Source organism: Ixodes scapularis, unplaced genomic scaffold, assembly GCF_016920785.2.
Source record: "Ixodes scapularis isolate PalLabHiFi unplaced genomic scaffold, ASM1692078v2 PGA_scaffold2__306_contigs__length_199485367, whole genome shotgun sequence".
NCBI classification, from domain to species: domain Eukaryota; kingdom Metazoa; phylum Arthropoda; class Arachnida; order Ixodida; family Ixodidae; genus Ixodes; species Ixodes scapularis.
Genome location: NW_024609857.1, coordinates 166,824,041 through 166,839,763, shown reverse-complemented (window position 1 = coordinate 166,839,763; position 15,723 = coordinate 166,824,041). Strand labels below are relative to the sequence as shown.

The 15,723-nt window shown below is 45.9% G+C and overlaps 1 protein-coding gene across 1 annotated transcript in view; it reads left to right on the top strand.

Annotated features, from left to right (window-relative positions):
- Nucleotides 1-15,723, top strand: part of LOC8043220 (solute carrier family 41 member 1) — a 150,658-nt gene that overhangs the window by 84,776 nt on the left and 50,159 nt on the right. Inside the window, exon 8 of the mRNA XM_040210258.3 lies at nt 2,959-3,106. Coding sequence (XP_040066192.1) covers nt 2,959-3,106 — 148 coding nt within the window. The remainder of the gene's footprint in view (nt 1-2,958; nt 3,107-15,723) is intronic.

Genomic DNA, 15,723 nt, shown 5'->3' with positions numbered 1-15,723 from the left:
CTTCGATCATGGCGTCGTCATCGTGCGCGGGCGCTCCCAAAAGATGTCGTGCTTCTGGCCTTTCGAGCTCTTTAGGAGCCGATTTTGCGGATGCAATCAGCAGTAGTGAGACTGAAGAAGATGTGGACACATCAGATTTCAGCACCGATGACGAGGATGCACCAACTCAAGCCGGAACATCCAGCGGGTGAGTGTCAGCTCTATGTGGGGCGCACATTTAGATTACTAATAAATAGTTATGACCGGCGGAGCATGTACTCACAGCTATATTATTTATTTTCAGGGTCTCAACGTCATACGGACATGATTCCTTGCCAGCAGCTGTGAAGCGCGTACAGTTTTTTCCTAAACGAAACCCGGGAGTCAAAGTTGGCGGCGCGGTCCGGAGTAGCGCACGGCGGTTCGTCCGGGCCGTCGATGTCTTCCAACTCTTCTTCACCGCAGAGCTAATCAACATGATCTGTGAGAACACAAACAAATATGCGTGGGCGCATATTTTAGAGAGGCAAACGTACACAGAAAAGGACGGCTCATGGAAAATGTTCAGTCCCAATGAAGTGATGCAGTGCATAGGAGTCCTGAGCTACATGGGAATTGTGGAACTGCCTCGCCTCCATCTATACTGGAATACCTCGGAGTTATTTTCCGGCCTCATTCTTCCAAAGATTATGGCCAGAAGCCGATTTTTTGCGTTTCTTGCTTTTCTCAGTGTCATGGACCCGGAGAAGACTGACGCTGTCCGGGATGGCAAGCTGCGCAGGATCACACATCTGCTGCAACATATGAATGACGTGTCATGTCAGCATTTCCAGCCATACCGAAATTTGTGCGTGGATGAACGAATGGTCAAATCAAAAGGACGATCGGGAATACGCCAGTATATGCGTGACAAGGGGGTCAAATGGGGGTACAAGCTGTGGGTCCTTGCTGACTCAAGCACAGGCTACACTGTGCAATTTAGCGTTTACACCGGGAAGCGAGAAACACCCAGCTCAAAGGGACTGGCTTATGACGTTGTAACGCGCCTGTGTGATGCATATTTGGATCAAGGCTACATTATCTACCTTGACAACTTCTACACATCCACCTCCCTCTTTGAACACCTTCTTGAGAGGAAGACTCTCTCTTGTGGAACAACGCGCAAAGATCGGCGCGGATTTCCCTCCCAGTTGAAAGACACCACTTGGGAGAAAAGAGCAACTCGAGGGGACATTCGCTGGCTGCGGTGCCGTGATGTGCTGTATTTGCAATGGAAAGACAAGCGCACTGTAAACATGATGAGCACAGCCCACACTGCCAACAATCACGTCAGTGCAATGCGAAAAGTGAAGAGAGGAGACCGATGGACAAGGATCCCCATAAGGAAGCCACTCATAATAGAAGACTATAATAAGGGCATGCTTGGTGTTGACAAGTCCGATCAACTTATCGCTTCTTACAATGTCTTGATGAAGTGTGTCAGGTGGTGGAAGACACTGTTCTTCCACTGCATTGACATTGCTGTCGTCAACAGCTTTGTCATCTTCCAAGAACACAGGGAACATCACCCCGAGATAGAGGAGCTCACCAGAAAGACTGGCTTTGACCAGCTCGCATTCCGTATTGAGCTGGTCAACCAGATTTTCGGGATGGACGACAGACATGTTCACCCTCCGCCTCCTCCAAAGAAGTCTGAGCACAAGCCCCAGGTGCAAGAAAAGCGCCGTAACTGCAAGCTCTGCTACGAGAAAAAGAAGGTCGAAAGGAAGACTGCAGTTTTTTGTGAGCCGTGTGGTGTGTATCTGTGTTTCATCCCAACGAGGGACTGCTTTGGAGGATGGCACGCCACACACCCACGCTAACTTTTTTTTTCGCGCAAAGAACGGTTTTCAGCAATACCCTCTGAAAATTGTGTTATCATTTTATGGCATAATAAGCTACAGAATGCATATCTTGAAATTTTTTCACTCTTGATATTTTTAGAGTTGTCCACCTTTGTCAAGCAGAACAACATCCTCACTGTATAAAGTTTTACATTAAAACTTTTTTTTTTATTATGTTGTGCAATAAATGTATATGCAGCATTTATGTTATCGAATAGAAAATTCTTTTAACTACATTTTGATACCAAACAATGTAAATAAGGCATTAGTGAATCTGCACCAAAAGATATTTCCTTCCACCTAGTAAAAACTGCCCTTTTTCCCGTGGTAGTGAAAGAGTTAATGGCTTCGCTTTAAAAAAAACTGTTCCTGTAGGGTAGAAACACTTGCACAGTAAATGTAAGAGGAAGGGGACAAAAAAAAAGAAAAAAAGATTGATATAGAAAAAGCAGAAGAAAATAAATAATACTAGAAGAGGAAGAGGAGGAATCATTGAATGGCTGGTGGTTCAGTGGTCGATTGTCTTTTCTTGTCTCCTTACTTCCTACCTATGTTCAACTGGTTCCGAAGGAAGTGAATAACCAACTAGCTCCACCTCTTCCCCTTGTATGCTGATTGAACGTGGGTCCACAACTTGCGCATAATCAACCAATAGGGAGTATTCAATGGCGGCCATAGCTGTGGACTCGACTGCTGAGTGCGTGCTGACGGCGGCCTTCTAGAGTTATTATGCAATGTGCATTCCACATAATCAAAACTGCCGGTCTTAGCAGCCTAATAATGTGAACTCATTCTGAGCATGCGCTCTAAACATCTAAGCATAATCCTCGATGAGACATTTTAGAGCCGCTCTGTGCTGCGAAACTTTTATAAGATAGAACATAAAGCGGCCTTGGTGTTCTTCACGCCTCAAATAAATGATCCATTACGTCAAATGACTTGATGCGCTTGTTTCTTGTTTACGCAAACGCCAGACAAATAAGGGAGCTGAAGTTAACTCGAAAATTCCGGTTCACCAGTGAGAGCGAAGGGCAGTTTCAAAGACGTATTCAAGACCCTTATGACGTCATTGTGGACCGCGCTTGTTCCCATCCAGACGCCCTTCCATGGATTTCCCTTCTGGTGTCTGGGCCGCTGGTGCTCCTGCTGCCTGTCTGGACGTACGTGGCATACAAGAACCAGGACACCCGAGACGTGCTCTCTTCCGGGTGGTTGCCCATCATCTCCGCCATGCTTATATCAAGGTAGGTTCTCGACTACAGTGCGTCTCGTTGCCCGATCGATTGGAGACGTGCTCTAAACTACATCTTGATTTCTCAGTTGAGTTCACTCGAGAAAATTGAGAATTGAGCCTATAACACCCTCACTGTAAAAAGATAACCTTTCCCTCCATTATTGTAGCAAAGGCGTAGTAACACAGAATATGACGCAGCGCTGCTCTAGATGCGGGGAGAGCGCCTTTAGAGAGCGCGACACTAGAGCGCCGACGTCAGGGCGCGCGACACGAAGGCGCTGCGACAGTCGCTCGCTTGACTCTAGAGCGGGCGACACGAGAGCGCACGACCAGTTGAGCGAACACCGCGAAACGTGTGATGTACTCGCGGCTACACAGACAGAACAAAATCGTGCGACTCAGCGGATTGAAGCATTGGTGATTTTTGATTGATTGAATATGCCTTTAATAAAAAATAAGAATAAAATGGGTTTGACTCTTTCTAACCAATTGTTTAGTGACATCGGAGAGAAAAAAAAGGCAGGGGAGTGGGTTGGGGCATGGTAGGTATACCGGGAAAGTTTGCAGTTGAGTGGAGCAGCGAGTCTCAGATTACTTCACGGTGCTGCGGCTTTTGGAAATACTATAAATAGTTTACTTTTTGCTATATTTGCTCTATTCTTGAGAGGCATTTGGGCTCCGATCTATTTGGTGGCTATTTAGACGTCCCTCGCATAAGTTTCAATGGTATCCTGACGTTCATGTCTGTAATGAAGAAAGCTCACCGCTAAAAAGTATCTGTAAAAAACTCATCAAAGGAAAGCTAAGCGCAACTTTTTCGGATGCAGATCTTTCCAGTTTTTTGACAGATACAGGGAAGCCTACCCTGCAAATCTGTGTATACAGAATCAAAGAACTAATAAAGCTAGGTCATCTGCAATGTTTTTTTTTTCTGCGGAAATGCACCCTACAAATATTCTTTTCTTCTTTTTTTAGGGGGGGAGGGGGCTGTCAGCTTTTTGTAACGTTTTTTGATTTGTCAAACGCAAAGAGTTCGTCGACTCATTTCGTAACGTCGTTGCTGAATTCCGCGGCATAAATCCTTGCAAATTGTACATAAAACACGCGATGCCCGAACAAGTGGTTGGTCCGTTCGGGCCACTCGCGCTGGACTGGTTGTGCGCTCTCGAGTCGCGCACGCTAACGTCGTGGCGCTCTATTGTTGGCGCTCTCGTGTCGTGGGCTCTAGTGTTGTATCAGCCCTAGATGCGACCTCTGCGCCGCCTTTTCTGGCCGCCGCGGGAAATCGGGCACATCACCCCGGGAATGAAACCGAGCAGAACGAGGAATATGAAAGATCGGCGCTGCGCTGGGGCACCAGGCTGTTTCACACGATTTCTTATGTTACGGATAGGTCACCGAAACATTCGAGTCTCCAAGGTCGCGCGCTAGGCTATCTTCTTGAACTGGCAGCCACGCTTCATATGACACACAGATGTACCGGTGGCTTGTTCTGGCGTATGCAGGCGTAAAGGCCGGTTCACACAGCGCCATTTTTATCATTTACGTTACAATACCTTACGTACGAGTCACAAGTGCTTCATATTAAGCGTGGCTACCTGTTCAAGGGGCACCCTAGCCACGAATGTTTTTGCTCTCTTATACGTAACGTGAGAGAACGTAAGGAAACGTTACTGTGTGTACCAGCTGAAAGGTCTGTTTACACAAGGGCGTTTTCTACGTTACGTTACGACCGCTTACGGCCGCTTACGTCACGAGTAACTGGGACATCCGTTCTTCAAATCAAGCTTGGCGACCGGTTCAAGAAGTAGCTCTGCACGCGACATACGAAACGCGAATGTCCCGTTGACACTTCACATAACCTAAGAAAGCGTAAACAAACGTCCTTGCGTGAATCGACTTTAAGCCTCCGGAACATAACTTAATGTTAGAAAACGGAACTGTGCGAATCAACCTTTCCTTATGGAAACGGCCCTATACAGAAAGCGCTCTGAAATGAAAAAGAGGCGTGCACTCGGCGGGAACTTTGGAATCCCGGAGCTCCATCGTTCAAACCCTCTCCGTGCGGAAAACGAGCCCAGCTCATCCTCCAGTTGCGCATCAATTTTTCTCAAGCAGAGTACAGCTTCTCTAGTTCCTTTTTTTATTGGTGTAATATTCCTCAGCCGGTGTTCAGCTCGCCCGCACCTCGAAGCTTCATAAAACCACCCATCGACGACGGAACAAGTCAGAACTAGCGAACTTGGCTGTATTTAGCCGTGTTCAGTTCGTTCATGCGGCCCCGCGACCTTTCTCCAAATGGCCCGAAAGAAGTAAAAAAGAAAAGCTACAGAAACGCATGGTTTTAATTATTTATTCTATTGATAGGGATTATAAACCCGAATCCCATTCGAAGGAGTCATCGCTTTATTATTTTAGCTCTGACGAGAGCGATACGGAGATTGACAAATATTTGGACGAAGAGCCACGGGAGTAATGTTTCTTGTGCGCCACCTGTCTTTTCCATTTGTGGCTTTACCGGGTTCCAAAGGTCAAGTTGAACAATTCGCTGAGGTTGCGGATTATTTGGAGAGTATTTTGATGAGGAGCTCATCGAACTCATCATTGACGAAACCAATCGGTATGCAACCTAAGTCCTTCGGTCGCCCCACGCTTCTCATCTGAAAACCCGGAAACGGAGACAAGGAAAAAGCTGATAAAGTTCTTCGCCCAGATAATCTTTCAAGGGGTTATTCAAAAGTCGGATTTTAAGTTATACTGTTCGACACGAGAGGTTCTCCACAGAACTTTAGTTAGGAACGTGATGGGCAGAGATCGCTTCATGCTGATAATGAAGTTGCTATGCTTCGCAGGTAATGAGGCACTAGTGAATGGGTATCCAAACCCGAATCTTCGTAAACTTTGGTTCGTGCTCACCAGTATAACTGAGCTGTTCTAGAATTTCTACACGCCGAAGTGAAATGTCTCGTGGATGAACGCCTCCTTTGCTCCAATAACAGGTTGGTATAGAAACAGTACATGCCTCTGAAACGTGCCAGTTTCGGCGTAAAGATTTCGTCTTACGTGAGTCATCCAAAGGTTAGACCTGAAACATTCTTATGTACACTAGAATGCTACTTTTCTTGGTGATGCATATGTGGCAATGGGCACATGCGTGGTGCTGTCTCTCATGAGTCCTCTTCTTCATTTGGAATACTGTGTAACACTGCACAATTACAGCGCTGTTGAACTGGTTGAACCACTGATCGATCGCAAGACAGATGTGTACGGAACATACCGACTGGATTGGAAGGGAGTCACATACTTGCTACAGAGCAATCTCAATAGAATCACAGTGATGCCTATCACTTCAGTCGAAAGACAAGTTGGTTGTAACGTTCCTTAGCCCGGTGCACTCTGCAGGAGTGGTTGATGAAACCAACCAGAGAGATGAAGTTTCGTCCAAGCCATTCATACTTATGGATTACAACACTGTGGGTGGTGTCAACAAGAATGTCAACCTGTCCTATTACTCTTGTGCAAGGAACGCTATTTATACGTGTTCATTATCTACCAGAAGAGTGGTGACACTCTCACGCACCTTGCGTTCCGGCTCCAGTTGCTGAAGTTGGCTTAACTATCAATAGTATCAATAGTTATATGCACAGTTTTTGCACCACTAGTAGATACAGGATGGCGTTGGATGATGACGGTAGGATGATCGGAACTGCGTCAGCAGGGTCCACTGACTGAGGGCAAAGTTGGGCCGCAGCAGCGCACACTGAATAAAAAACAGAAGCGGGTCTAGCCGCGTGCTCGCGCCGAAACTGTCGTGTTTACTGGTCCGTCTATGTTCCATCCTTGCCTTTATAGTTGGAACTGCCGGCGTTGATTACGCCGCTGTTCTTGGGACGTTGATCGCCAGGTGTAAATACGAAATGGCGTTGGATGCTGATCGTAGGATGATTGGAACTGCTACGGGTCACCCGAATCCTCTTGGCTGAAGAAAAAGTTTGTCAGCAGTAGCACTCACTGGATGAAGAACAGAAGCGTGTTTAGCCAAATGTTCGTGCATCGGCTCGTGTGTCCACTGGTCCGCCGTTGTTCCATCATTACCTTTATAGTCGACTCCGCTAGCGTTGATTACGTCAATGCTTTTGGGATGATAACCACCAGATCTAGAGAAGAATGGCCTTGCATGATGATTGTAGGATGATTGTAACTGACACCGGGTCACCAGAATTCGCTTTACCGAAGAAAAAGTTTGGGAGCAGCAGCTACATGAAGAACAGAAGCGGGTTTAGCGGCAGTCATTTCAAAGCAGCGATTGCCTATGTCATCGAAAATTATGACTTGTTTTAATAGTAACGCCCTCGCCGGTTTTGTAAGCTCTATCCATATGTGCGCGCAGTTATAAAACGTAAATTGTGCTGGTGGCACTTCAGTTGTTGAACGTTTCAAGAAGCCAGAAACATGTCGACAATTTATTGTTTCAGGATCTTGCATTCAGGTAAGTTTTACGTAAACAAGTAATTTTTTGAAATAGCACCCAATTTGTAAAAAGTGATGCTGATGTAGTACCTCGGAATTTGATTCAAGATAAGTTCACGGGCAACACGCCAGAGAAACGCCTAACTTAACATCCGCTTAGCAATACCAGAGGCTTAATACGGTTTTGTTCCAAGGCCAGTTCCAGAGTGCTTTTTCTACGTTTGTATGGCTTTGTTCGGCATTGTTCGGCAATTTAAGCCTATGTTTGCCCCATGAGAACCGAGCAACCAGAATTCAAGCTTTACTCTGGCACATGTTTGGCCATTTAGGCCCAAAGATGCTGAGTGACGGCCGAAGTACTAGGAGTGAAGCCTAAATTAGGCATTTGTCACGTGAATTAAGGCCAAGACAGAAACACTCTGACCAAAGAAGCTGAAGTTTGCCACTACACTTTGGCTTCTTCGAGATTATAAGGCCCTAAATTGTTACAAAAAACAAAATTTTGGCTTTTCATTTTTGCTTTCAAAATGGTCACGTTCTAGGTTATTGGCAATTTTTTCTACGTGGTTGATTACTGGAACAGTCTGCAGGAATACGGGCAGTAGAAAACGCGGAGCGCGGGTTTGACCGATGTTACCCCCAGAAGCGAAAGAGGCGACCCCGTTGCTTGCGTCTAGCGTTCAACGCGTCCAGTAAGGAAATGGTGGGGCATTGCATTTTGGTCTCGTGTCAAGTAAGGTTTTGGTGTCTTGTTGCGTGAACCAGTAAGATTTGAATCTGTGCATCGACGCTATTTCGCATCAGCGAATTCCAAGAAACGTCTGACCTGAAGCAAAATGCAAAGGAGCCTGACCTTGTAGTTAGACTATGCACACGAAATCAACAGTTACTAAGTTAAAACATGTCGAGATTTAACCTAGACGCTGTCCGACAAAGTTACCGAACGTTCCTGCTCGTTTAAGCGCGTGGGTTTTTTGAAAAATAGATGAAAATATTGACCAGTCCTGTGTGAATTCAAAGTACAGTCACGGCGATAGCTGCAACAAGTCACGGCGAAGTCGTTGGGCCTTGGCGCCGAATTCACGCGCCGTGAGGTGCGTGAACAAAAGCGTTTGGAACAAAATATACGCTTGACTATACTTCGTTTCACCTTATGTTGTACCGCAGCGAAGGCTGGAAGCGCGAGCTCATAGCGTTGACAACCGCCCTTACTGCACGAGAGCTTGTGCCGCCGAGATCTGCCCCAGAGCAATGAGCTCGCGCTTATAGCCTTTCCTGCGGTACAACTTAAGGTGAAACAGAGTATATTAGAGGACAACAGAAAAAACACAACGTAAGGCTTTGGTTAATACTCTGGATTCCATTTCGCGCGCGCAAGCCGGCGTTCGACACGCGCTCTCCGCTCATGCCGATCGACAGCGCCACAAAGCTCCCCCCCTCTAGGGTGCCTCAATGCCCCTCAAGAGACGGAGTTGCTTCTCTTTGCTCTGTTCCAAACGCTTTTTTTTCTTCTTTGTTCCGGAGCGCTTGAAAGCGCGTCTCTCAGCACAAGCTCTACTCGTTGACAGTGCTACAACGGCATCTTGTTATCGGATGTTTTTATTTTCCCAAAGAGCGCGTGCAGTGGGAATCGGGTACAAGAAACTCCTAAGTTTAAATCGACTTGTGCACTATGTGGCGTAGCTCAGCAATAAAGAAAAAAAAATGCGGCGTCGCTCAGGAGAGGAGCGCGTGATGCCGCTTGAAACGGTCGCAAAGAAAATGGGCTCCCGTGGAGCGTCTTCAACGGCTTTCACCGGCCATGGTACATCTGCTGAAATGTTCCAGGATACTTACCTTTGGGTTATGTCATCTCTGCCTAGAGATATCGAAGTTTTGAATTATGTATTCGCTCATTGCGACATCACCGCACGCCCGTACAAGATAGGCGATTTTCGAGGAGAAATGGAACGCCACGGTGTTGGAAACGACCTAATTGGAGCCGGCGCGTACCCGATGAACCATGTCTGGCTCTTCACCCTCGACTCTCTGATAGCGAGGCGGAAACCTGTCGGAGCTAAGGAACTTGTGGTAAAAGAAAAAAGATGCCTGCTCATCGAAACCGGCAAGTGCGACGTCCGAATACTGCTCCACTAGATACTAATTCACATCAGCGTCGACACGTGCGATGGGCACTCGAGCCCTACGGAAAGCCAATGAAATAGCCCTAGGGAAATGGAGAGCGGAAGGCTTTCGGAGTGTTCAGACGACGACAAGGCTGGTAAGAATGGACCTGAAGAAAGTCATCCCCAAGAATGACCTCCCGCAGCAGCTGTGTCTGTTCAGCAGCAAGTTCTCGTTCTTGTCCCCGAAAAGAGCGCCGTTCTGCCTCCGATGTAAAAAGACAGTCCACATCCGCAGAGAATGCCACGTACCTCGCTGTGACAAGTGTTATCATTTCGGAATAGAACGAAGGGCTGTTATAGTGAAAAATATATTGCAGAATATTGAGCAAAAAGTTTTTTTTTTTTTTAATTATTTATTTGAGCCTTCCAATACAAATGTTCTGGAGTGTTTTGAAAAACATCCATTTTGGAGGTTTCTGTCCAGGTACCATTTATCTGCGTAATATCTACGGACTTTTAATGGGATACTTAATATAGCCATCGTGCTCAGAAACACGTTGAATATGACCTAGAATATTCGTAAACGACAATCGCACGTTTTTATTTCCAGCCTCATGGCTGTATTTTTCGTTATAAACGGCCAACTCTGGCAGGCACTCGGAGAGCAGCCAGCGTAGAGCATGTCACATCCGGCGCAATCATGACATAGTTTGTCTCGGGATGAGCAAACCTGCGGTGAGGTTGTTGTCGGCAAGATGCCCTAGCCGTTCCAGACACCGAAGCGATCGAAGCACGCCAGCGAGCGGGCCACCGCAACTAACTGCGAAGCTGCTTTTGTGCGAATTTTGAGTGACGGTTTAATCTTCTATAGTCTTCTAGAGGGAAAATAGCGACGTATGGGACAGACAAGAGTCCCGTTGAGCGCGGAGTTCCTCCCTCTCCTCTTCGCTTTGCTTGTGCTGGCCGTAAAGCTGTCGGGATGACGTCAGGTTCAAAGCATGTATAGTTCTAGGCGAGACAGTTATCATCAAGAATTAAACATGAGGAAGATACATCCCCCGTCCCCCCTTTCTATGTATCTTCATCATGTTTAATTACTGTTACCAACACGCTCGTTTCGTACTTAAAATCATCAGTACTTGTCAAGGTTCCTAGACGGGCATTACAAACGAGGCTTTAGCAACATCCACCAGGTGCTCTTTGCTGATTGTTTAATTTGTCTTAACAATTTTTTCCGTGTCTTTTTTAACAAGATCTTGGTGTGTCAAATTGAATACTGCTCCTTCGAACACGTATAAAACGAAAAATAAGCTCCGAAATTTCGTTGTAGTATCTCTTTAATTAACACGCCCGAGGTTTTAAAAGCCCCATGTTACTATGGACATTAACATCACAGTTCGCTCGTGGGTAGTCACCAGCTTTTTTTTCTAGATCTCGCACGATATTTTGTTGGGCTTGAAAACATTAGATGCACAAAAGTCACCTCGATGTAAACAACACGACCAGGTGTTTCTTGACAGGGTCTAAAACTTCTGCAGTGAACTGTTACGGCTCAATTTAATGTTTAGAAAGTAAGCTCATTTGTTAGTGTAAATTAATGAGTTTTGCACATCGCAAACATATCTTGCCTCGATGAATATTACTGTGTACAATACAGCGTTTGTTTGACACGCCGTGTACCGGTTGATTTAAAGAAAGAACGTGTTCCAACTGGCTAGAGAAGATGCTGGTTCCTTTAACACAGCCTAGGATAATCGAGGCCCCTATATGGATGCCGCAAACTCAGCAGCTGAACCCGATGCCGAGCGTCTTTCGAGGCTTTCATTGGACCTAAACGCTCGCGCATCACTCGTGTCCAACTCGTGTCTTTGCTCCATCTCCCCGTGATGACGTCAAAATGAGAGTGCACCGGTTTTGATCGTTGTAGGTGGTGTTTGTTATTTCCTCGAGTACGCGAGCAAACAAAGACGCGTTAGCGACGCCATCTACTCCTAGAACGAGATATATGAGCGAGCTCAGTGTCGAGAGCGGACGCTTCTTTCTTTCCCCTTTTTTTTTTCTGCGAAGCGCCTTTTTGGTGGGGTTGTTTACGAGGAAGCCGCATCACGGCGGGAGCATTTCATCTTCCCGAGAGACGAGATTTAAGTCCTTTCTCTAAAAGTAGCAAAGTTGCACGACAATGTTTAGAAAACTCTATATTTAATTTTTTTACTCTTGTCTTATATTTTTGCAGTAACTTGAACTAACTTGTCATGAAAAAATAATGAGTAGCGTATAAACTCTGATTGAGAAAAGCGACGACAAACATTCACTCAAATTGAGCTAGTTTGTCATCGTTATAGGGGCTTTGTCGCATGACGTCGGCTCCAAAGTGCTGTGCTGCTTTATTGCAGGCCGTAGAAAGTCGTCATAACCTAAAACCATAATACTAGGAATAATAATAAAAAAAAAAAACAAACAATACAAGAGAAAATTTGAAGAACAGCTGAGTCTATTCGGCCCCACCAAAACGAGCAAAGATAAAGAAAACCGAACGCGACGTTGCGAGGATTTGACCAGACGTGGCTTGACAGGCTAAATCCATACAACAGTAGACACGCTTCCGACAACAAGAATCCGCCGTCAAGCACCCGCAAAGTTAAACTTCGTTGCAGACCGACGACCAGTTTGGGCTTTCCACTTTTCTTCCGTTTCCTCCTTTCCCCCCCTCCTACTCTGTCCACCGTTGCCCGTTTCCTCCTCCCACATGGTGAGGAGGATCTTCTGTTTGCAGAATCTCGAGTCTGGTCGTCGGCCTTTAAGGCTACGAGAACCTAAAAACTTCATAATTTCAGGGTGTTATACCCCATCCACGCGGCAGCCTAAATGTACGTTTGGCACAGGTACCTATTGTAAAGGGAGCTGGAGATTGTGATCACACGGCGCATAAAGGCCCCTATGCTAAGGGAGGTTCTGTGTTAAGGTGCAACCCCACCCTTGGTTAGTGTGATTTTGAACCAACAGATGGCGGTGGGATCGCCTTCCAGGCGATCCCACCAGGTGGCGTAAGCTACCGCCCGATCCAAAGGGCTCAGCCGTATTCATCCATCCATCCATCCATCCATCCAGGCCTGTACATCAAGGTGAGAAATCGTGTGTGGTGGCGCTTCAATACAGTGGGATATTTTTCTATATCCAGAATTGTTCATCCCTGGTCCCTTGCTTGTTTTTCTCTGCACGAGCTTTCTTCAGAACGCGCACGGCTGCGCCAGTTCTCGTGCAAGAAGGCCAGTTGCCTACGCTCCGAGCTCACGTCTCCAGCAAATGTTGGCAGAACAAAACGCGAAAATAGTTCTGAGCCAAATGGCGAGATACACGAACAACAAAACCACCGAAGCGTTAAAATATATAAAATTGCCTGTGCACCGTTATCGGAGATTTCTAAGGTCAGTTACACATATTTCAAGGTGGTTAGATTTATATTGACATGAATGAAGGTGACGAGTGAACGAACAGTGAACTGAAAAATAAAGGTTTAATCGGCGAACTTGTGCCAAACAAAAAAAAACAACCGCATCTCCACGTGGTCAATGATGTTGATTGGGGTGAAGCTCTGGTGGTGCTTGTCTGCGTAGACGCTAAGCCGCAGCATGCCGAGCCTTTCGTTCGTTTTCATCCATGTCACGCTGCGGTCAAATGCTCAAATGCGTATATAACCACGTTCCATACCACACATTCTCTTTCTGACGTGGACGAAAACGAACGAAAGGCTCGGCATGCTGCGGCTCACCGTCTACGCAGAGAAGCACCACCAGAGCTTCGCCCCAATCAACATCATTCACCACATGGAGATGCGGTTTTTTTTTTGCCCTACACGAGCACGGGAGCACGCGCTCACGTGCTCGTGACCCGACGGCAGACAGACATACGGACATGGCTATCCCCTAAAGGGGTATTCACACGAGGGAGAAATCCCGGGGATTTCTCCGCGGTACGCGCGCATCACGAGATGAAAACGCGAGGCTTTTGCACATCGCAAAGCCTGACGTTTTCGTCGTGGGATGCGCGTGCGTGTGAATACCCCTTAAGGAGGTTCGCCCCTAAAAAGTGAAGAAAGCATCGAGGCAGCAGAAAAGCAGGCGGCGATTCGGCAGCCTAACAGAGAGCGAGAGCGAGACTGACCCGGCAAGATCGCTGGCAGCTGCTTATCATTTTACAGTGCGTCACCATCTCGAAAGTTCGGCAAAAAAGGTTCGAGCGTCGCGCGCTCGGGGCGAGAATGAACTGGCACTTTCAAAAACAAGAAAGCAGGGCGAAAGTTACGTCTGGTGCAAGAATGAACACGAATCTTCTACAAGCCCGTGACCGAGCGTTGCTTTTTTGGCTCTGCGGGCGGCAACATGACGAACCGGCCCTTTTGTCGTGCATGTGTTTGGCTCTTTGTGGATTTCCAGGAAAACGTGATGACGGGATAGACTTGAGTTTCCAAACTTCTAGATGGAAAAATTAACTACCTAAAAAATAAAGAAATGTTTTTTTTTTTTTTTGGGGGGGGGGGGGGTTATGTGTCTTATTTAGGTGGCTGGGTGTTTATTTTGACCAAAACCACGAGATGGGCAAACACAAAAAAATACACTCAGGTTTAGATGTTGAGTTTGGTAAACCCAAAGCAGGACTGGCGAGGGAGTCATAATAAAAAATGCCGACTTTAAAAATTAACTCGCAGCAATAAATGACACAAATTAATTTTAATACGAATTCAGTGATAAATGCAACGACTGACCAGGCAAAGATTCTGGGTCTGTGGAGAGCTTTTGCACATAGTTTAAGCAATGTACACTAAACAAACAAAAATTTACAGGGTTTTTTTGTTTTTTTTTTACCGCAAGAATAAACTAGGTATCGCCGAACGTTCATTCTCCGCCCACTGTAGTGCTAGGGGTCACAACCAGATGTCAAAGTATCAGACCGATCCGATAGCTTATTCAAAAGTTATGAGTGATTTTCTGAAAAGTTCAATGGGAAAATGGTCGCCGACGGAGTTTTCGAATACATGGAACTCTATCGCACCAGAAATCGAAAACCGGCAAAAATGGGCTCCATTTTCCTATGGAGATTTTCAGAAAATTACTTATAACTTTTGAATAAGGTGTCCGTTCGGGATGAAACCTTGGCATCTGGTTGTGACCTAGTGCTACCTTTGGCCGGATAATGAGTGTTTGGCGTTGCGTAGTATATTTTTGCGGTAAAAAAAAGCATGTAAATTTTTTTGCGACACCCTGTCCCAGTCTTAATTTGGTGATTTATGCGCGCAAGTAGTGGTGTGCGAAAATGAAAAAGATGCATACGGGTAGAGTTTGACGTTTTATAAAATATAGTGTAAGCACGCCCATGGCACGCTGATTAAGAATGGAACAGCTCTACATTTTACACTAGCGGTGAGCGTATCAATAGTTAAGGGTGCATCAAAAGCTAAAGCATGTACACATATACTGCTCAGGCCAATATGTTTGAATGCTCATAGTACTTTATTACCCTCAGATTTAGTGTAAGTTGTCTCCTGATTGCTTACAAGAAAAAAAAGAGGAAACATTCTAACTGTGGGCTGATAGACAATCTCCACCTGCTGACAGATACCAATCATCTCGGCGCCGATGATGAGTATTCACTGCATGCCAACGGTCGCGTGCTTAGAACGAGATTTTTTTTTTAACGTGATTTCCTACAATCGCAGTTGTTATTGACAAACAACATTGTTTACTCAGGCATGCGGTCAGATGTGAAGCTTAGAACATTTTGTATTGATTGTGGCACACATGGCAACTTGCATAGGTTTTTTTTTTTTCTTTTTCTTTTTTACAATTTGCGAAATAGAATGCTCCTGAATTACCTTGGTCTCCAGTGCATGTACCACACAGGAGAGCACGAACCGAATCGCAGTGGGAAACGAAAACAATGAGGATAAACAAGCATTTAATCACGCGAAAACTGAGGGCACTGCACATATACAGGAGGTAAGCTTTGTTTCACTAAATACATTACCAGTAAAGCATTTGGTTTTATCCTGCGAGCG